Below are 22,928 nucleotides of genomic sequence, written 5' to 3' on the forward strand. Positions count from 1 at the left end.
AAAAAGTATTAAATATAATCAGCATAAAATATATAAATGTATCAATTATTTGTGTCCATAATTATTCATTGATATATAAATGGCGCATAAATATAAGTGAAATTGGTATATGAACTTTCTTTAGCACAGGAATACTTCAATGCGTATTACCTACGACTCTGGTTCAATGGAATTTTTTAAGAATTATATAATCAAATTTGTCTTAAAAATCAGCATTAATATAAGTAATAAATTGATTAATGAATTTTTATTATCACAGGGATACTTCAATGTATATAACCTGTAACTTTAGTTCATTACTAATTAAATCGATATTAAATACTAAATAAAAATTTTAGTTTTAAAATAATTACGTTTTTAATGTTGGATAATATGCCTTGCGTTTAACAGTGTGAACTTCACGAGTCTCACCATTCTTTTCACCTTTAATTGGTTTTACAACTATGGATTTCTTGAATTTCTGTAATAAAAAAACAAATTAGTACAAACAGACAATACAAAATTAGACTAATAAACTATTTACTCGAGTTTCATTAGTTGGCTTTCCTTCAGCTTTAGCTTTAGCTTTTAATTTATTTTCAGTAGGCCTATGAACGAAACGCCAAGTTCCACTCTTGTACACCACTTTCCATGTAGCTGTACCACTTAACAAATTTTGCTTGGGTTTTTTCTTCAGTGTACCAGCTGCTCTAGCCTTCTTTTTGGCTTCATATTTGGCCAAGCTTTTCACTTTGCTTGGCCTCAACTTTTTTGAAGAATCTGGCTTCGCAGCAGCAACTTTAGAACTAACCATCTAAAATTTTTTATATATTATTCAGTATAAGAAAAAAAAGAACTGTTCGAATTAGTAGTTTTACAAGAAACAGTTGAAGTTTTCATTAAAAATATAAAAACCATGGTACTTATTTATTTTTATTTATTAATTGAAATATTAAACGGACTTGAGCCCAATTAACATGAATATTTAATACATAGCATATGAAAATAGATTAAAACAATAAAATACTTAATGTAACAAAACAAAATATAAAACTATTAAAAGTGTATCAATTTATATGCATAATAAGGTTAGCGGAAACATGATTTTTAAATGAGTAAAACGAGATACAGTAGTCACTCGATAATTTGAAAACTTCATGTATCGAACTAAACTCTTAGTTCACTGAGAAAACCTCCACAATTAGAAAAAATACATACATTCTGGTTCCCTTGATAATTTAAAATATCTGTTAGTAGGACTCACTCTACAATTCAAATATTTTTTTTCAGAACCTCTATAATTCGAATTTACTTTAACATAATTATATGTTCATATGTAAATAGATAATGTACATCTATTTTATGTAGTTACAATGAAATTAATAATGACAGTCATTAGATATTATCGTATCTTAACTACCTAATCTTGATTTTAATTGAATCATTTAACCCAGTGCTTCTCAACCTTTTTCAAACTGATGCCCACCCTAAGAAGCAAAATGATTTTCAATGTCCCCTCCTCATCATTTCATTAAAATTAAAATAGTATACATGAAATATTTATAATTTAATAATAAATAATACATGTATATATATAATTATAACATTTATGGTTTAAATATAATTTAAATGTTTTGAAATATATTGATCAGTAAGATGGTTGTGCTTGGTGATTCAAAGCCAATTCTTTTAAGTTTGGTTCAGTTTGTGAGATGAAGGCGTAAATCTCCTCTTTTAACGATGTCGAGTCGATTTCTTTTTTTCGGTTATTAGATAATAATGCACTGCCACTGGCATATGTAGTTTATATTTCATAATCGCGAATTTATTTTAGAAATCGATTAACGGGAAACAATTACAGATAAATTTTGGAGCGTTGCTTTGAACAGAAAAAAAGTTCACCACTCCCTTATCACCCAAAATGAGTTCACCTAACACGACTCCTCGGTATGCCTTCACAGCCCACTGGAGGGCGTTATCGCCCCCGTTGAGAAACACTGATTTGATCAAAATACCTCTGGCAATGGGTAAACAGTAGATGAAATCGAATAAAACATAGCCGGTTGGACTACGAGTCCCATATAAGTGTTTGTCGATTGCCGCAAAAAATAAAGTGATTGCGGCGGTTGAAAGTAAGAAATCAGTAAGTTAGAGAACACTATGGACCAGATTGTGGCCAATAATTTAACACAAAAAAATTATAACAGATTTTTTTTAAAATGTAAAATATAATACATATTATGTATAATAAATAATTGTAAAATATAATACATAATATGTATAATAAATAAATGTATTATATACATGTAATTTTCACCTCTCTTTAATTCAAATTAATTTCTTCCCTCGATTATTCGAACACTCGATAAATCGAAAACCTCTATATAATTCGAATCATTAGCTCAGTCTCCTGAATTTCGAATTATCGAGTGACTACTGTAGTACAAAACGGATCAACGAGATTGCTTTATCCGTCGGAAAAGAGTTAAGACGCAAGACGGAACATACAGGATCGAAAGACGAAAAATCGGTCGAGTGTTTATTCGAAAGACACGAGACGGAAAAACAATACAATGAACAATATTGAAATACGCGAAACGTTCGAAGGCAAAAACGACCGTTCCATCGGGTCTTGCGCCTGAGGAACAACGATTTCGCGCAACCGTCGATAAGTGGACCGGGAAACCGAAATTTCCGCAAACGCGTCACCGGCTTTCAAACGGCGACGGACCGAAGCCGTCGGACATCGCACAGCTCGCGAGATCGTTGAGATTGAAACGGATAAAAATAACGAGTACTTACTTTGACGGGAATATCCGACCGACGAACAACACTAAGTTAACGCGAACTCGCGAAAGAGAGACAGCGCAACCGAACTGTTGTCCGAGTTGTTGACAACATTTAGGTTAGGTGTCCGGCAGTGCGGCCAACCCGACCGCCGTGTCTCGGAGACGTCGGAACTGACGGTTCGAAGCGACCGAGTTTCACCGTCCAAAAAGTTCTCCAATAAGTTCGTCGTCGTTGTTGCAGCAAAACATTTACGTCTCTCAACGTTTTTTCGTTAGACAATTACGTTTCGCGAACACGAACGGGTTCGACGGGAACAGCGGACGGAATTCAAATACGAGTAATCTGAAATTCCTACGGGAATACCGGGTCAGCGCGTTACGTTATTACGTTGCCGGCACCGACGCACGTCCCGTTTTACGCATGATTACTCTTATCAATATACATTTGCATTGTTAACAACGTACCCAATGTTATGACGTTCCCGGAACGAGCGCAGCTCATAAATTCCCGTGCACGATACGTTCGGGTCCGTCGCGTGTCCGTGTACCGCACGTGTACGAACTGTAAAATGTGACCGAAGTGAACCCGAGACGTCTTGGTTCATTTACATACCGATTTATTTGTACAATATGCAAATGTAAAACGCATTAGATATGCTCGTTGCATTCATCAACACGTCAAACATGGTAAACATTTTTCGTCTCGTTGAAAACGGGTCAGCTTCACTTGGACATGATTAAAATGTACCGTTGGGAATTTTGAGAATGGTTCGCTTTCCCAATAGTTCTGGTTAGAGCTGTACGATTTTCATATTACACTTTATTATAATAACAAGCTCGTACCGAACGATTTGAAAATGACTGACGGCTACTCGAGATTCGAAGATGATATGATTGTGAATTCATATCATGCTCAATCGCCCAGTAAGTTTGTTTTATACCATTTATGATATTGATTTGCATTAAATGTAACAAAGCTTTTTTTTTTTTTTTTTTTTAATATAGATCGTAAAGGAGATGTTCCATTAAATGTTAGCGAATCAACAATACCAAATGAAGAAGGTGAAAATATAGACCTGAGGAATCATTTTGATGGACGCCTCGATGTAATATTCAGTGATGGAGATCGTAGAATCGATGTTGATCAATTTTGGGAAATGAATTACCATGAAGCTTCTATATTTTTAGAAGTAAGCCTTTTTAATAATATTTATTAAGTTTAAAGTAATTTATATGATTTTCTCATTAACCATTACTAGGAAGGTGAAAATAACGAAAAATTTGATTCTCATCCACACGAACCTGAAGCTCTTCCAGCTTACCTTTTGGTGCACAACGATTGGTATTACGGTATGGATTTGGCTACATCATTAGTTTTAATTGTACTAGCATTTGCTGAAGATCCAGCAACACCACCATTTGAAGTAAGATCTATATAAAATAATACAATTCTCCTTATAAATGTATACTATTTTCATGATGGTTAATTTTAGATGCCAGTTGCTCTGCATAGCATTATAGAACTTTTTGCTCTCGTAATAATTGGTCTTGGTTTAGCATTGAAACTTAGATGGATGGGTTGGTTAACAATTTTGAAACACAAACGCACCATGTTAAAAGTAAGCATAATTTTTATAAATGGTTTAGCTTTAAAAATATTAGTCTTAATAATAATTGTTATTTATAGTAAAATGTATTAATATTTGATTTTCTAATTTTAGTGTATAACATTAACAATAATGATTGTTGAAGCATTTGTGGTGTTGGTACGTCAAACATCTCATTTTCGAGTATCAAGAGCATTGCGGCCTATTTTCTTAGTTGACACACATTATTTAGGTGGTGTTCGGCGTTTTATACGACAAATACTTCAATCATTACCACCAATATTTGACATGCTATTACTGATATTCTTTTTTGTCACTGTATATTCTGTGCTTGGATACTATTTATTCAATAATACAACTGATGTACATAACCATTTTGACACATTATTTAACAGCTTTGTCAACATGTTTGTTTTGTTAACTACAGCCAAGTTAGTTATTTTTAATAATATTGCACCTTAAATAGACTTTTATACTAGTTTATTTTTAGTTTTCCAGATATTATGATGCCTGCTTATTCAAAGTCAAAGTGGTATTCATTATTCTTTATTTCATACTTGTGCATTGTATTGTACCTTCTAATGAATTTAGTAAGTAATTATTATACTTGTGCAAATTAAGCAGTTTTAATTCAATTTCAATTATACAATTATTTCTAGATGTTGGCTGTAGTCTATGAAACATTCACTAGTATTGAAAGAGACAAGTTCAGAAAATTGCTGTTACATAAACGCCAAGCTTGTAAAAATGCATTTAAACTTTTATTGACCAAGGAAAATCCTAATCAAATGGAATTTACTCAGTTTGAAGGAGTGATGAGATATTATGCACCTAAAAAAAGTAATTTTCACAATTATCTTTGGAATAAAAAAATTTACTTAATTTACTATTTATATTATTATTTCAGGCAACCGAGATTTATTGGTGATGTTTAGGTATTTGAATACTAGTGGGTCTGGTTCTTTGACTATTGAAGAATTTTACGGCATATATGATGCTGTGATGATGACTTGGCAGCCACAAGCGTTGGATACACCATGGTATTTTACAGCATCTCCTACAGTGCAAAAAATTTGTCAAGTTGCAAATTCAACTATTTCATGGCCATATTTTGATCATATATTTTGTAAACGAAAACGATATATATTTAATATTTAAAAATATCATTAATTTTATATTTTAATTTTAGATATAATAACTGCTTTAAATGGTATTGCAATGATTGAACGAGGAATGCATTCGTATTCAAATTTACAAGAGTCTGTACTTGCATTTAGTGCTGGATGGGATACATGTTTCTTTTTAGCATGTATTTATATTTATTTATTGACATCTAGTGGTTTTTTTTCGCAAATTTTACAAAAATATAATTATGTGTTTTAGGTTTTACTTTAGAAGTAGCTTTGAAGACACTTGGCATGGGATTAGAACGTTATTTCTCATCTGGTTGGAATTTATACGATTTTGTTGTGACATTTGGTGGTTTAGTTGCTGTTATATCACTACGTATATTCCCAGATTTTGTATATTTTGTTGTTTTTAGACCACTTAAATTGTTGAGACTATTTAAACTAAAGAAACGTTATAGAGATATTATCGGTACTATGGCAATTTTATCACCTTTAATTAAATCTGCAGGATGTGTTATGCTCGTCATGTATTACTTTTTTGCTATTATTGGAATGGAATTGTTTGCTGGTTATGACATGCGCAATTGTTGCAAGTAATTCATATTCTTACATTGTCTTTTTAATTTTAAAAAAATGTCAAAGGATTTTATTTATTTTAGTGGCACAAATATTGAGACATATTACAAATTTACTCCAGATAAGTCTGGATATTATTACTTAAATACTTTTCCTAATTTGGCTGTCAGTCTTGTAACACTATTTGAATTAACTGTTGTCAATAATTGGTTTGTTGTGATGAATGGGTATGCAACAAAAGTACATGCTGCTAGTCGAGCATACTTTGTATTATTTTATCTTTTCACCATGGTTGTATTAACAATAGTTGTTGCTTCAGTTCTTGAAGCTTTTAGATTCCGAATACAATACAAAAAGCAAACTACAAAGAGAGATGGTAAATTCTATAATATTAACTATCTATAAGCAATGTTATTTTAAATGTCTAAAAATTGACTTGTAGAGGAAAAATTGCTGCATGAAGAGATTGAACTCAAATGGGAAGATGTTATGAACTATGTAAAAGATTTCCAAGCATTACAAAAGTATAGATCGGATATGTTTGTAGGAGTTGTAAGTTTTGTTGGATATTATTTTTTGCCAGTTTAAATGTAATTTGGTTGTTTAATTTTTTTTTTTTTAAATATTTAGGGTAAAATATCTTTTTTGGGAAGTCGCCCAAGAAATCGTCAAGTACTGCAACGGCGGATGTATAGGCATGAAATTGAACAATGGATGCAAGAAGCTGCTGCTATCGATAAACGTCTGTAAGTGAATAAGTTTCTTAACACTGAAGAAAACGAATTAAACTGATGGGGTCAATTTAATAATAGAATAACTAGTATTTACTATATACATATATGTTGTATAAGGCAAAAGTAATTATTTAACTATATTATTATTATTTAATAATTCATTATTAACACATGCTAATAATAACTTTATACCCAAGGTATGTGTCTTATTATAACTACAATAATTTTGTTCCATTCCTAAATTAATATTCTGTAGGAAATAGTTTTTTTTTTTTTTGACAATTGTTTTTAAACTCATCTATCGTAAAAACAAATGTCCTTCTGAAAATAATTATGGTAGAAAAAATGCAAAAGTTAATAATTGTTTTATGAGTCATAAACTAAACTATTATACTATTCGGTTTTGATATCCTTTGCCTGTGATTTTATAGTATTACCCTGAACAAAAACGATCAAGTATTTATTCTGTTACTATTTATTTTTTATTTTTTTTTTGTCTATGTTTTTATAGTGAATTTAATTAATTGATTTTTATTTATTGAATAATGTATTAGAATTTATTTTTTACTGTTGTAAATCAAATATGTTGTCTGTGATTAACATTTTATGAGATATATTGAACATTTAAATGAAGATTCAAACCAGAACATATCTAACTATGAATTTTAATATATTGCTTTTTAATATCTGGTTACTTAAAAAGTTAAATAATACTGTAAGGTAGCTAGTCATATATAAAAAATATTTAATAGTTTTTATTTATTTGTATTATTACTTTCAGAAAATTAAAATATTTAGTGTTTTGTGCATTATAGAGAACGTTTTTTAAAATGATTCTATGTAATTCGACCAATATTTTTTATTTATTTTATCGAAAAGTAATTGCATTTGAAAAACCAAACTATTAAAATATAATGTTAGTGATTATTTTTTAGAATATTTATGGTTGGAATTGATTATGTTTTAATTTGTTTTAATATAAACCTTTAAACACTTAAAATAATACTCTTGCAATACTGATGTCATGCATAACTTTTAATTATAATTGATTTTACATTAATTGTCTCATAATAGTTAATATTCATTTTTATTTCTAATATTAATAAAAAAATAATAAAAATATTTGTAATTCATATACGATATAATTAAAAGTAATATTTTTCGTTGTTTCACTAATAAAAGATAAAAAAAAATGCAAATTTTACATATTCACTCCAAATGCTTAATTTTTTTTTAAAAATGCGACTGATTATTACAATGTATTATTATAATTAACAAATATCAATTCTGTTTCAATATTAATAATGTCTTCCTGAAAACCTCTCAAATAGAATGATAATTTAAGTTCCTAAATTTCAGATAGTATTTTTCAAAACCAAATAGTGTATAAAATAAATGTATCTTTGGTTGATATAGTTTACACAAATAAATATATATTTGAATAATATATATTAGTTGTTTTTAATTGTCATCATAAATGGCATAGTTGTAATTGTTTAAGAACAATATTATATAAATACCTAACATATAAGTATATTATAATTTAAAAGTACCTGATAACTAACATAAACACATTTCAAATGTTATTTATTTATTGTAGTATATTTTATTCTGATGTATGGTGTTTATTTAAAAGTATTATTTCTTTGTATTATTGTATTTTGGTTATTTACTGACTAGCTTATAGTTTTTAGTATTATTACTTGTGATCAATAAACTACCTATTTACACATTATTTCTGGTATCTTATGAATTATAATAATGTACTATCATTGTCCTATTATTTTTTTATGAGGAAATGTTATATGATTTTTTTTCGTAACAATTTTTACTAATAAGAAATTTTTATTCGTTAATATGATTGAATAACCTAATAAATTTACTATGTATAACACGGTCATGTATATTTAAATAGTTTTTATTTTTTATACACCTAATAACAATATCTCTTTTTATGTTCTTATGTATAATGTTTCAAGATGGTAAGAGAAGTAATAATTCTGCAAATAATTATATGAACCCATCATTTTAAAGCATTAAATCCTTATTTTTTCTTAATATTTGATACATACAGTGAACTTAATAAAAAATGTATATATATATATATATATATATATACATAACATATAATAACATATATATATGTTTTTATTATTATCTATTTACTTGTTTTCAACAATAACTCAATCCAATGTGATTTTGAAACAGATAATTGTTTTATATGAGTCACTTGAGGTGGAATATCACTTGGATTTACCTGGTGAAATAATCCACTGTTGTTTGTACAGTTAAAATTAAATATTATATTAATATTAAATTTTTTTCGTAGGAAATTTGAATTAGACAAGTGAGAAAATAATTAAATACCCACAAAAAGAATTTGTTATATTTATATAGTATAATTAACATACTATAATTAATTAATTTTAAAATCTAAAATACTAAAAAATAAATTAGAAATCCCCAGAGGAAATTTAATTTGGACGTATATAAAATAATTATGTACCAGCATAAAGAAATAATAATTAAATTTAAAGAAATATACTTATAATAGTAATTTAAAGTTTAATAATTTATTTTTACTAGCTCTAGGCATGAAAAGTCCTGATTATATGTAGAAGGTCACCCCATTGAAGTAGATCAATTTTAGGGTTGTTGATCATATAAGGTTTTGCACTACTGATTTAGACTTAAATGGATTAAATACTTATTGGTAAGTTAGTAAACATACAAAAGATCACTTAAAAAAAAAATAAATATATTTATTGATATCAAATTACTATAGATAAAATAATACATTTTATAAAATTAAAAATAAAAATAGGTGATATTGTAAAAAAATTATGTGATTTCAAACATTTTATATATTATGTATATATAACATTTTTAAAGCTGCGTGTTTATGTGTTGTAACACAATATGCAGTTATTAAAATTAATTGATTTTGTTTGTTGTTGTACTATAAATAAAAAAATTTTTGATTTTTAATAATACTCTTTGGGAAAATACTCCGGAAATATTACATTCCACATTATAGCTGAGCCTATTGCCAATACATAAATGACAAAACAAAACCAACATAATTTTTTTTCCCATGGACGGACATTAAGATTTCGTAATGTATATACTCCAACAAGAAGACCAGCCACAGCACCAGCCAAATGTGCAGTATAACCAATCTATTTAAATTGTATTTACATATAATATACAACATTAATTTATTTATCTATTATTTTGATTTTAATATAAAATAAATGCTCCTACATACCCGATTGTCCACATCGACGAAAAATCTATTGTAAATAGATGATCCCGTGTCAAAAATTATTAAAAATCCAAATATCAACAATTGGTAAATTGCAAATTCCATTTCAGACCAATTCTACAAAACAAATTTAAGCAAAATATTATTGTCAAAACAAATATATACAATTTATAGTCAAACAAAAGTTCAATAACAGGTTTCATTTAAGATAACTGCATAGTTTTTGAGAAATAAAACTACTTTTTTCCCCGTAGCACAATTAAATGTAAGACAAATAATTATGTTAAAAAAATATGATAAATAATTCACATTTCATTTATTAAGATAAATTTTCAGTTTTAGTGTAGCTATGAAATAAATTATTGTGTTAAAGCTAGATCAACTTACAATAATTATAGTGGCTATATGTGCTGTAATTAAAGCATAAACACCTCCAGAAGCACCAGCTAAATAAACTGAAGGATCTGTTACAGACGTTGCTAGTGAACCAGCTATAACACCAGAAAAATAAATTAGGATTACTCTCCAACCACGATGTACCATCTCCAATGGAACTCCAAGTAATAACTGAACAATTAAGTTTACTGTTAAATGAGTCTGCCTGGAAAATAATAGCAATTTTTTTTTAAATTGTAAATGATATGTTATCAGAATTTTATAACAGTATTGCTTATTATCAACTTACCCAACATGTACAAACATATAAGTCACATAACGCCAAGCTTCATGTCTACGATGAGGATTATAGATAAAAGTTGATGCCACAGGTCCTTGGATTGACTCAGTCGATTTTAATTTCAATACATCCCAAGAGAAAAAGAGTACCTTTTTTATACAACAAAATTTTTTTTAGTTTTTTATATGACAATATAAATTATATACATACAGTATCAATTAACCAGTTTAAATATAGAAATCTAATTGTCTCTAATGCTACTTGATTTAAATTAAATTTTTCGTAATAAAATTAAATATTCTATTATTTAAGTATAATTATATATACCAAGTATTAAAGGTAATTACTCTGTCAAGGGGTTCATAAATTCCAAGATCAGCTTTGTTCCTAATAGATAATTAATTTTATAGTTTCAAGTTGTCAAAAAATAATTTTAATTAGATAAAAATTACAGATGCATTTAGACAGCTCATTAAAAAAGTAATAGATTACATGCAAAATAATATCAACTTACTTCGATTAGACTAATAATAATCATACACAATGCAGGAGGATTGCAAGAATATTCATCTTCATAATCACCATCAGTAAGATCCACTCCAGCAGTCCTCAATTTAGGCAGGCCTCTAGGTACAATTGTATAATGAATGTATTTGTTAACAAAATTTGCAGTTAAATTGTGAGCTATAGGTTCTTCTTCCATCTAAAAATAAGTTAAACTAATATGATTATTAAAATTCAAAACTTGAATTATAAAATTTAAATAAATAAACTAACTAAATTTAAAAATTCTCTAAAATTAATATATCCATCTTGATTATGATCAGCTTTGTGTGCAATGATTGCTAAGACTTTAGGAGGTACATTATATTGATCACCAGCTCCTTGTTTTAAAACATGATGCAATTCATTAATGGATATTTTTCCATCACGATTTTTATCAAACTAAAAAAACATAAAACAATTGAATATAAATCACAACTAGATTATTTTCAAAAAAATTTAATACATAAACAATTTCAAAATTATGACTTACTTGATTGAATAAAATTTCCCATTGCTGAAAAAAAAAATGAGATGAAAAGTTATTTACAAATTTAATACAAGTAATATTAAGAAAAGTTTTCAAAATAATATTTAAACATATGAAAATATTTAAATAGTTAATTAATTAAAAATATAATTATAAAAACAAACAAATTAAGAGATTTACTTTGAAAACTCTCATAAAAAAACAAATAAGAACTATAGAAGAATTTTTCTCTATTAAAATTAACTAAAATAAATCTTTCCAGTGAGGTAATAGTTACAGGAAGATAATGATTCCAGAATTCTCGCTGTTAAAGTTTATATTTTGTGTAAATTAAATTAATTGTTGACATTTAAAAATGGTGCGGAATAATCACATCCGATAAAGAAAATGCTAAATGAAACCGGACAATTGATAAAATTATAATTTGACATTTAAAACCCTGTTTACATCATCATTCCTCGTAGCAAAAAATCAACAATCAACAATTAGTCATACACTAAAAATTTAATGTCAAAGAACGAGTTGCAAATGAGTCATGATAGAACTCTCTAAACACACACACACACCCGTAGCCATCAGGATCAGACTAAATTCTTATTGAACACATTGATTTTGATTAATATTAGTAAAGGGACAAGAACTTTGCAATAATAATAACATTGAGTATCAGTGCTGTTAATTTCAAAAACCGATTGATTGAATATAGGTACCAACAAGTCTGTCTTGTCGACTAGTGACAATGTAACATTATAATACTTACCGATTCGACACTATTCAGCGGTATGGTATGGAACTGTTGATTTTGATTGGACATTTTAAACGGTTGACTGTAAACTACACTAACCCACTACGATTAAATCAAAATTGCAAATAGATTAACGGATCAAGTTACATTATCGGATTCGCCGGAAGGAAATCGCAACCGATTTGATAGTATAGCACTGGTTGCTTATCGGTCCGCGGCTGCGATGTGCGCAAGTAAACAAAAATACAGGGTCGACAACCTGACGTTAACAGTTCCGTGGAACGGCAAACGCAAATTTGCTGAACTTCGGACGGTAGTATTTGCATAGCCCGACCGGATACCGAATCCGCAGCGATCCCTTGACGGCAGGCCGACATTTTAAAACGTGTTACGCCAGATCTTTTAAGAGCCATTGATCTGCGCATGCGTGTATCTTAATATTCCGCTTATATCTAAACCATGGCTATAGATAATATTATCTATAGCCGTGATCCAAACATTTTTTTATCACACGTTCGCCGCCAACTCTCAGAATGTTATAAATAGAAACCTAGAACACCTGCGATCGATACACCGATACACTGATACATGTTTGACTTTATTGCTGTGCTTCGATATTTGTACCATTATTTTTTTCTATCCAATGTTATTATGGTAGATTATATTCAGTGGCGTAGGAAGACTCGCTAGCGCCCCTGACAAACTTAGAAAAAGTTACTTTTTTAACCCATTAAAATTTGACGCCATATTTTTTTTAACCTTTAATTTTACTAATATTTTTAAGTACACATTTTGTACTTATAAGTTATTATTACAGTGTTAATTTTAAACTTTGAAAATTTGCTTTTCACGCTTTATGACTGGCAAATCCATCGATGATTTCTTCGTACGAAATATTTTATTTAAATGCCCTTGTGTTATTTTCACAATTACCCCATTAAATTCACACACAGTGTGTACAAGTAAACAACATCTACGTACTTCAAAAAGTATAATGGAAAAATGACGATTTAATTATAGGATAAAAATACGACTGTTACACAACTCTGCGCTCCTGGCGTAGACACAGTTCGCCATACCATCGCTACGCCACTGATTATATTATTATTACTTAATCGTTTCTTCCACAAATACGATGAATAAATTAAACAGTGTCATTTACATAGTGATACACGGCAATAAGTATGATGTTTATACGATTTTTATACCAATATTACTTATATTATTGTTATTCCGGCCTCGTGTTAATGGTCCTTTTCAGAAACAAAGTGCCCATTCTTCTTTTCTTAGGTACAAATCAATAATGTAAGACTCAAATTTCAAATACTTTTTAATCAACGGTTCATGTTTGTATATTAGATTAAATGTTATTTCTAATTGATCTTTATTTTTTAATATAGCATATCTTTGACTTTAGAGTACAATAATTTGCGTTGACATGGAGAAACACCGCGGCTAGAATCCCAAAGATACCTCCGGATAGCTCGTAATACACGAAAAATACATAAACAATTTGGTTGAGGAAACGCATTGTGAATTGCAAGTTTTTCAGCAGCTGAATCATATGACAAGAATATTTTAGGTCCATTATCAACCCTTGTAGACAACGCATCCATTAGAAACCGATTATTCCAAAGCAGTAAACATCTTCTGTAATAACATATGATGGCTAGTTTGTAAAAAAAATCGTTCCGATAAAAAAGTTCCCAGCACAGCTAATGGTATATATTACAAACAATTTACAGACTTATCTATCTGTTTTCAAATACGTTGGTCAATAATATTTCACCGCTTTCTTCTAACCCGCAACTTATTCTTTGCATTAAAGGAATCGCAATGACTACTGCAAAATTACCAACTTCAAAAACTTTTATTGATACCCCGTTTTAGTTAATTTCTGTATTATATAAATGTACTGTCTCTGCAAGATATATAATCATCGCATAACCATGTGGTGCACCAAATTTCATTTGAAAGTCTTCTAATAGAAATAATACACCCGTTACGGATCTGGAAACACCCCTCGATCACCAGCATACTCATAGTAATGGTTTCCCTTCTCATTTCTCAGATGGGATTTAAATGTAAATAGTGCTTTTGACGGTGACTTCCCTTCTTCAAAAAGTTTTATTGTTTTATTTCTGCAGATGGTTTTCTATGCTTTAACAGTTATATCGACTAACGTTTTTTGAACTAACCTCATCAAGTTTTATTGAAAAAGAGACGAAATAAAATTATCACCAAACTCGATGTATTTCAATATATGAATAATGATGAAAAGATAATTTCAACTTAAAAGTTTCCAAATTATTCCATCGCCGTTGTTATCAATGATTTGCAATCCTAGTACAGCTTTATAATTGTTTTCATAAGCGCCTACTCGTCCATTTCGGTCCATCCCTCCCTCGATCAGGTGGAAGGCTCAGTTTCGCCAGGGCCGTTCAGAGGGGTGACAACGGGACCTTTTTGCCCCAGGCCCCATTGTTGGAATATTTTTAGGGGGCAACCATAAAGTCTTGATGTATAATAATTAATAATAAAGTCTCGATTACACTGAGCAATTTTACACGCTGCGTGTCAGTGATTAAATTATAAATAATAGGAATAATATTCAATTCTATTATGTGAGTGTTTAATGCAGTACATGCATAAAAATGAGCTTGATTGGTTAAGGTTTGGAAAAATACGTTTGCAAGAATTTTGTTATTCTTAGTGAGTATTTTGTTTATCATACCTTATTGCTGTGGTCGAAGGGGCCCCGAATAAATTTGCCCCTGGCCCCGAAAAACCTTGGTACAGCTCCAAGTTTCGCATCGGTACCGGCCGCGGTCGCTCCACGCCATCAGGACAACGGAACTAGCGCCGGCTAGACTACCGGGCAGGATGATACGGACCGTCGCCGCGAACGCGTAGACGTTTCCGGAACCGTATGGTGGTGCGCGTTCGAGTGACCGAACCCGTTGGCCGGTCTGCTGTTGCGGCGGGTGGGCTCGGTCACACACACACACACACACACACACACACACACACACAAATGCACGCGATCCGTATCTCGGCGGACGCGGAAGGGGTGCGGCGCGTCTGTACTTCCGGTCGATCGGTTATCGGGACCGGGCGCACGCGGCGCCCATTGTTCGCCTTATCTGCGCGACGGGCCCCTACTCGACGTTAAGCCGCCGCCGACGCTGACGAATCTCCCGCGGGACGGTACGGGATGAGGGTGCGTTTGCTCGGCGCGCGGGACCTATAACCGCGGGCCGCGTTCCGTATGCCGTCGCGTCGGTGAATATCGCATGACGCAGGTGCGTACGTGCGCGCAGGGGTGCGACCAGGATTTATTTTCGGCGTTAGAAAAATGTGTTCGAAAAGAAAAGTTTAAGTTTAGAAGTCGGTTCGGTGCCCAGAACAAGCTTAAGTCGAGTACATATTTCACAGGGGGTCACAACCTCCTATCCTAGTTGAGCGCATGTACTCGGCACTGTACACGTTACAACCAGAAACCGGTTTTCGCTTGTAATATGTATGTTCGTGTTTTTCAAAACAATCGAGTGCTGTAAACGCATTTTCGTTGATCGTACTTTTATCAATAAGGTTCTAATAATTATACAACAATACAAAATAATTTTCAGAAATTTTAGCGTCTCCCCGCTATTATTACGTTAGAATTATAACGCTTAAGTTTTGGGGACGCTCTTTTTTTTTTTTTTTAAAAGTAAACAGAGTCCCTTTTCTTTAATTTTTCCATGTCGAGCACGGGTTGTGTTTTCACGTCGAAAATCACGTTTTGACGCCATCAATCCGGATCGTTTCACGCGTCTCGTTCTACCTCGGGTTGTTCGCGTTAAAATTACAATTTAATCGACCGGATAATAAATCATTATCCAATTGAGCCTTTTTCGTGATTTTCTTATTTTTAACCATCTAGGTGGTGTAAGGAATACGATTTCTTGCAACACCAATAAATAACGATTTTTCGTCTTCATCAGCCTCAATACATTTTATAAGGAATTTTCATTGGGCGATAAAAAATATTTTTCTCAAAATAGTCAATTTAATACCATAGTACAATTATAGTATTATTCGTTTGTTTCGCATTACTTCACCCAATCTTTCAAAATATTGTCGACAGAGTATAATCACTGGGTGACATTTGTGTCACCTAGTTAATTAGTTAAAAAATGCACTGATCAGCCTTGTTGGTCATTGCGGCCAACCGACCGATTGTTGTAAATAAAAATTTATAATTTTCTTTCGTTGTGCATATATCGATTTATAATCCTTACTATTAAGAATGAAAAAAAATAAGAAGACACTATAAGGCGAATCCTATGCGATTCCATACTACTTAAATATATATAAATCATTAAATATCGCGTTAATATATCGATACCTAAACCAACGAAAAACACGTGAAATTAAAAATGTATATGTATAAAAAAATAAACTGAAACACTTAAGCGCTATATTGCGATAAAAAAAAAAAAAGGTTCGAAATAAATTTTTAATAACTATTGACTATAAATGATTGATGATTGATATCTGACTAGGTACCGATCGATAAACTGACCGTGTTTACCGTTGAAAAAATCACCCCGTACACTTGTCCACAATGCGGCGGTCGTCACTGGTGGTAAGCACACAAATACATACACAAATTACGCACCTATCCCTACGCATGTGATTCGACCCCACTTTTCGTTTTCGGATTATCGTCAGGCTTAAGCGCGTGCGTTTTGAAATGTTTTGATCTATTGTTGCTACGTATAACAATCCAATTCCGAACGAGTGGTCCTCGTGCGTGTATACGGCCGTTTAAACGTGACATAAAGTAAGGGGCGACGCACGGTCGACGATAATATGCGGTGGCGCAGGGATTTTGTTGTTTATATTATTTTCGTATCGTACCGGTTTTTGTTTATTTTTTTTTTTTTGTTTTCGCTGCCGAATATTATTATTGTTCGTCGCCCGGACTCGTCGGCGTATTGAATACAACATGGCTTTTCGATCGCTGCGATTTCAAGCCCGGCACACCGTGTATTGTTTATTCTTTTCGACCAAAACCGTTTACGAATAAATGCGCAGGGATACGGTCGTCGCATCTGTTTGTCAACACGTAACACAGTGACGGACGACTTGCTTGCGGACACCAACGACACAATATAAATAATAATACAATGAAATACCGTGTGCCAGGCGCCGTAATAGTTTTTCGACACCGTCGTTCGTTCGCGTAACGCATGTACCACGTGGACGAATTTCAAGTTTATGTGTTCACGCGTCGAACTTTCTAATCGTCAGGAGGACTAAGCGGAAAATTTATGATGTCGATAAATTATAGGGTTAAAAACGCCGTCCGAGCATAACTTATCCCATATTTCTCGGGGACATGTATTTTATTTTTATTACACCTACTACGGACCTCTAAATACAATGCTCGTGTGTTGGAATCGAATCGAAGATTTTGATTTATTTTCAATAGTGAAATGTTTACGTAGTAAAAATACTTAAGTTTTTCTTCCATTATATAATTATATTCGCAGTACATGCTAATGTTGTTGATGTATAGTTTATATTGATATTTATTATATACAAATATGTATACATTTATTTTTTTCTCTTATTCACGTTTGTTTAGTACTTACTGTTAAATATAAAATATTATGATATTAATATCACGATGAAAGATGAATTAGTGCCAACAATTAAAATACCAAAAAATAAGTATTAAATAAACGAGCGTTTACAGTGAAGGTTGTCTCCTCGAATGATGGGAAAAAGCAAATTTATAGACCTGTCTTGGAAAATGTTATTATTTCACAGGAAATAAAAATTTATGTCATCACAGAGTGTTAGAAAATATTTAGATACCTGTAAAATTTCAATTATTTATTATTAGCGATATGTGGATAATACGGATTCCAGATGTTTATAGTGAAAAAAACAAATGTTAAAGGTTTGAAAAAATTGGTAGCATTAATTTAAGTATCATAAAGAGTAGTTAGAAAAAAACAAGACATCGTAACGAAGAAAATATTAATTATATGGTATGATTTTGTTTCTTAAGTCCGGAAAAATAAATATCCCCTCAAGTATTATAAACTTTTATTATAACCTTAGTACCCTACACACCCATAATATAAAGGGATTTAGCTACGATAAATGTTGTACGATATCTTCTTGTAGGTCAAATATAATATCAAAATGTGTAACTTAACCATATTTTTTTTTTTTACTGATATTCGTTTCAAATAATATTTTATAATATAATATACAATAAATTAATAATAATCATTGTATAATTGTAGCCTGCAAGCTTAAACAAGTAAACTTATAACGGTTAAAACCAATTTTTTTTACGATTAAAATTATACGACTTAGAGTGCGGGAACAATATTTGATTGAATTTAATTATAGATGTGTCGTCAGAATCTTCTTTGGAAGAACACGTGTACGTTATAATATCAATATACACTAGATATTCGAAACGATAATGCGGATTGTTAACTCCATTTGAAGGGTGTGTGTTTGATACCGCGTGTGCCTCTGAAATCAATCCTTGTTTTGAATAATATGTATATTCGTTTTTTTTTTTTTTAGTTTGAATAAAACCGCACGAATACAATGGTCCATCAATATGTACATTATGTTTTTCTCACGATGAGTTTAACATCCATTGTGTAATGTTTTGTATTTGAAAAAATACATTAGCGTCCTCAGTCATTTATTTCATTATTTATCGGATGTACGTATAACGTGAACAGTTATACCGCCGTAGGAACATAAACTTTCACAGTTGTGTGTACTTCTATTCGAAAATCGCAAATATGTGGTTGGTATTTAATAACATATTGTACATATTTGAACACATAATATCTGATACGAATGTTCGTAGGTATGTTTGTATGTATGTATGAAGACAAAAACCATCAGATTTAAAAAGTATGCATTATAAAATAATTTAAATAATAATGATTACACATATATTCCTATCTATATATATTTTATTCACGAATATATTTATAAAGTGCATTAAGAATACAATCTTGATATGATATTCTATTCGTGTACAAAGCAAACGAAAATGTGTCTGATATTTAAACGATGAACACCTAAAATCACAGGGTTTTTCAACCTATTCAATGTATACCATTTTTTTCATACTTAATAAAAAATTTTACAACTTTAACTTTCTCAATTCACAATTATTATATTGTTTTTAATATAATTACGGTGTTTTATTTTATTTTTATTTTTTTCTGTAGAATAATACCAAATTTAACACAAAAACACAATTTTTCCATTATTTTTCGCTTTTCAGGAGTATTACTAAAAAATAGAATTGGCAATTTTAAACTAAGCGACCCAATTTTAGTGCTATGAATCTCGCCTTTGAATTCCACATGTTAATTTTAATAAACACTTTAAAACTGTAGGTGTATTCACATACTGCAGTAGCGTCCGAAATTGGCTCAACGTAACACGTCACAATTTGGGTTGGATGCATGTTTGGATGCCGGAATTATATTATTTTTTTGGGTAGGACTTAATACTCATATACATATATAAATGTTAGAACTATATAGGAATTATAGTATTAACATTTGGGAAAAGATTATAGAGAAGATAATAAAAGAGATGAGACATCAATATCGGAAAATCAGTTTGGTTTTATGCTAGGAAAATCGACAATAGAGCCATTATTTTGTGTTAGTCAACTAGTAGAGAAGTTTGGGGAAAAGAAGAAAACATTTTGCATGGTGTTTAAAGATTAAGAAAAGGTTATGACAGAGTATCAAGAAAATTTTTAAAGTGGGCATTATTAAGAAAAAAAGTCCCAAAATTGTACATATATTGCATATGTTACGGCTAAAGTCCGAAACATGGCCATAGTGCACATTATCCGGATATTGTGCCCTCTAGCCACACTAGTTGGATAAAGTAAACAATTAACATTTAAAATCATAGTTTTGTACACATTACCCGGCTAAAGTATCTTTAGCCATCGTGTTATGGCTAATGTAAAATATTATTACTAAATTCATAATTATATTTTATTTTAATAAATTTTTAATTAATATAAGTAAACAATTAAATGAAAATGAACTACATGATATTCCCTATATTAACCTGATATTTTGAACATTAGTCACTGATTGATGGTATAAAAAAATGGACAAAACCTGGTATTATAATTTAATTATATTTTCAACGGTACCCTAAATGTAAGATATGAAATTACTTATATTGCTATTTTACGGCGGTCATCAAAACCACACACTTACCGTTCATAATCACACATTTTACATCGTTCAATACCGCACATATTTATTCTATTTTTAAAAAGGGAAATTTAAAAGGTCGATAGTTCAAAACCACATACATTTGGTTAACAGTTCCTTTCTCTCTGTACACTTTGTATGTACAATTCACGTTGCCGGTTTCGTATGGGTCCTACACAAAATTTTTTTTTATCCTGAGACTTACTTGGGATGATGTTGCATAGCAAATCGGGGGATATTTTCGTTTTTAACTGTTCAAGCGAGCGAGTGACCCTGCTCGGTATCGAGGTGCACTTATGTTATTTTAGATAAATGTATACGTAATTGATATGTATATATATATATATATATATGAATTTGTGCGGTATTGAACGGTTTAATTTGGCGAAAATATGTGGATAAAAGTGTGCGGCTATGGCCACCGGACATCACAATGAAGACAATTGCTTCAGTATCACTACCTTAAAACTAGTATACGCGAACTCATGGAACTTTATGACACTGAGACGATGACTTTAACTTAGACTGAAACATAACCGAATTTATGAAAACACTGAATATTGAGCGTTATTTTTGGCCGTTTTATTTTTTTATATTTTTTTTTGCGTACGATGATAACAACGGCCGGCCATATTGGCCGGTCACCCACGGAGACAAAACGTTTCCGAAGAACGATACTGCAACAGAGCTAACGACAGTAGCGTCTAAATACAGTATTTAACCGTGATGATTCTGCGCATGCGGGAATTGTTATCATTAATATTTCGGTGCGTGTGCAGCGTGTGATAGCACTACAACCCAATACACGCTTTTTCTAACTCATGTCTCAGATTTCAGAACAAGATAAAAGAGTACAAAAAATGAAAAAAGTACCGAACTACGAACAGGAAATTACAGGTCCCGCTCAAATGTTTGATTACAGTTAGAAAAACTTAAGTCTTACCGCCCCTTACATGTAAATTCTACACCAAATATTTATTTTTATATAAAAAATACTAAAATAGATTTAATTCTGAAATCTTATAGTGTTCTAGTTAAAATAATTGACTCTACGTATACATCGAGTATATCACTATCGAGATTATCTAAGAGTTTGTGTGGAGTAATAGAAGATTTTAATGTAGGAGAGGGTGTGCATCGGGGGTCGACTCTAAGCCCTTATTTGATAAATCTCTAGGGTAATGGATGAATTTACGATAGGCACACAGAGCAAGGTACCATGGTGTATGATGTGTTTGCTGATAATATAGTTTAGATAGAAGGTAAAATCAAGTAGAAGTTAATAATAAGTTGAATGAGTGGAGGTTGGCTCTTAAAGAAGGATTGGAAATTAATAGAAATAAAACAGAGTATATCAAGATGCAGGGACGGCGTGAGGGTAAGGCGACTCAGGTGATCGCCTAAGGCGTCATTCTCAAGGGGGCGCCGAAATTTCTTTTTAGAACTGTACACATTTTTTTTCATTTATTGTTTTTGAAAATATAAAATACTCATACCTATATTTATTCATTTTATGTTTATTTTTACCATTTTCTATTATACACTCCATCTCCATTTATTATTAATCTACAACCATTTCTGCATTCTTTATTTTTATTAATATTATGTAAGTATTTATATGTGCCTATTATATTATATTTCGTCGTGATATGTTTTTTTTTTTAAATTAGATGATAACAAATAATGTACAAGTTGTGCACAACATATTATTTTTCTGTGTTTCTGTCTACAAATAAAAAATTGTTCTCAGTTTTATGATATTATAGGTTGTTGTATGAAAAAAGGCGCCAGTTGACATTTTGGCCTGGGGTGTCATTTAGCCTTGCGCCGGCTCTGAAAAGATGAGAGAAAATAGACTTAGAAGGTTTGGGAATGTGATGAGACGAGAGGAAACAAAATCAATGAGAGTCGTTATGAAAATTAACGTTGAAGGGAAAAGAGGTAGAGGAAGAAAAAAAAGAAATGGTTGGATACGGTTGAAAATCATATGAGAGCCGTTGGTGTGTGCGTAGGGGATGTAGAAAATCGAAATGAGTGGAGGTTTAAGACAAGGGTGATCGTTAATCTGGGAACTATGTTCAAGTATTTTGTTCAAAAATATTTAAAATACGTATT

General features: G+C 31.0%; 4 protein-coding genes across 5 annotated transcripts in view; 1 reads left to right on the top strand and 3 right to left on the bottom strand.

Moving 5' to 3' along the window:
• The window catches only part of LOC112686504 (60S ribosomal protein L6), a 3,843-nt gene extending 954 nt beyond the window's left edge, over positions 1-2,889 (bottom strand). The window contains exons 1-3 of one of the 2 annotated variants that reach the window (XM_025558788.1): positions 2,782-2,889; positions 524-793; positions 354-460 (exon numbers count right to left, since the gene is read on the bottom strand). In XM_025558788.1, the coding sequence (XP_025414573.1) occupies positions 354-460; positions 524-793 (377 nt within the window). In that variant the 5' untranslated portion in view covers positions 2,782-2,889. Of the gene's footprint in view, positions 1-353; positions 461-523; positions 794-2,296; positions 2,711-2,781 lie in introns of those variants that run through there. The other variant, XM_025558789.1, reaches the window with a different exon arrangement.
• A 736-nt stretch (positions 2,890-3,625) lies between these two features.
• On the top strand, positions 3,626-7,300 carry LOC112686503 (two pore calcium channel protein 1-like). Its single transcript, XM_025558787.1, has 13 exons — positions 3,626-3,692; positions 3,774-3,958; positions 4,028-4,192; positions 4,262-4,387; positions 4,490-4,806; positions 4,866-4,965; positions 5,035-5,215; positions 5,283-5,501; positions 5,565-5,684; positions 5,759-6,098; positions 6,165-6,457; positions 6,524-6,633; positions 6,712-7,300. The coding sequence occupies exons 1-13, from the start codon at positions 3,626-3,628 to the stop codon at positions 6,829-6,831; spliced, it is 2,343 nt and encodes a 780-aa protein (XP_025414572.1). The 3' UTR covers positions 6,832-7,300.
• Positions 7,301-9,642: 2,342 nt separating this feature from the next.
• Positions 9,643-12,719, bottom strand: LOC112686508 (rhomboid-related protein 2). The gene is made up of 8 exons (XM_025558796.1): positions 12,550-12,719; positions 11,793-11,816; positions 11,534-11,701; positions 11,271-11,459; positions 10,766-10,905; positions 10,468-10,681; positions 10,084-10,197; positions 9,643-9,994 (listed from the first exon to the last, which is right to left on the bottom strand). The coding sequence occupies exons 1-8, from the start codon at positions 12,601-12,603 to the stop codon at positions 9,800-9,802; spliced, it is 1,098 nt and encodes a 365-aa protein (XP_025414581.1). The 5' UTR covers positions 12,604-12,719; the 3' UTR covers positions 9,643-9,799.
• Positions 12,720-12,958: 239 nt separating this feature from the next.
• On the bottom strand, positions 12,959-15,468 carry LOC112686509. Its single transcript, XM_025558797.1, has 2 exons — positions 15,269-15,468; positions 12,959-14,184 (listed from the first exon to the last, which is right to left on the bottom strand). The coding sequence occupies exons 1-2, from the start codon at positions 15,346-15,348 to the stop codon at positions 13,926-13,928; spliced, it is 339 nt and encodes a 112-aa protein (XP_025414582.1). The 5' UTR covers positions 15,349-15,468; the 3' UTR covers positions 12,959-13,925.
• Between the last annotated feature and the right edge of the window lie 7,460 nt (positions 15,469-22,928).

This window comes from Sipha flava, unplaced genomic scaffold (genome assembly GCF_003268045.1).
Source record: "Sipha flava isolate LNK unplaced genomic scaffold, YSA_version1 312_pilon_pilon, whole genome shotgun sequence".
NCBI classification, from domain to species: Eukaryota; Metazoa; Arthropoda; class Insecta; order Hemiptera; family Aphididae; genus Sipha; species Sipha flava.

Excerpts from the sequence above, each read along its gene's own strand:
- LOC112686503 (XM_025558787.1), top strand. The coding sequence starts at position 3,626 with ATGACTGACGGCTACTCGAGATTCGAAGATGATATGATTGTGAATTCA. Across the intron at positions 4,193-4,261 it reads CAGCAACACCACCATTTGAA|ATGCCAGTTGCTCTGCATAG; the intron begins GTAAGATCTATA and ends GGTTAATTTTAG. Across the intron at positions 4,966-5,034 it reads TGTACCTTCTAATGAATTTA|ATGTTGGCTGTAGTCTATGA; the intron begins GTAAGTAATTAT and ends AATTATTTCTAG.
- LOC112686508 (XM_025558796.1), bottom strand. The coding sequence starts at position 12,603 with ATGTCCAATCAAAATCAACAGTTCCATACCATACCGCTGAATAGTGTC. Across the intron at positions 11,460-11,533 it reads TTAGAGAATTTTTAAATTTA|ATGGAAGAAGAACCTATAGC; the intron begins GTTAGTTTATTT and ends ACTTATTTTTAG. Across the intron at positions 10,682-10,765 it reads TATATGTTTGTACATGTTGG|GCAGACTCATTTAACAGTAA; the intron begins GTAAGTTGATAA and ends ATTATTTTCCAG.
- LOC112686509 (XM_025558797.1), bottom strand. The coding sequence starts at position 15,348 with ATGCGAAACTTGGAGCTGTACCAAGGTTTTTCGGGGCCAGGGGCAAAT. Across the intron at positions 14,185-15,268 it reads CCTTCGACCACAGCAATAAG|AAGATGTTTACTGCTTTGGA; the intron begins GTATGATAAACA and ends ATGTTATTACAG.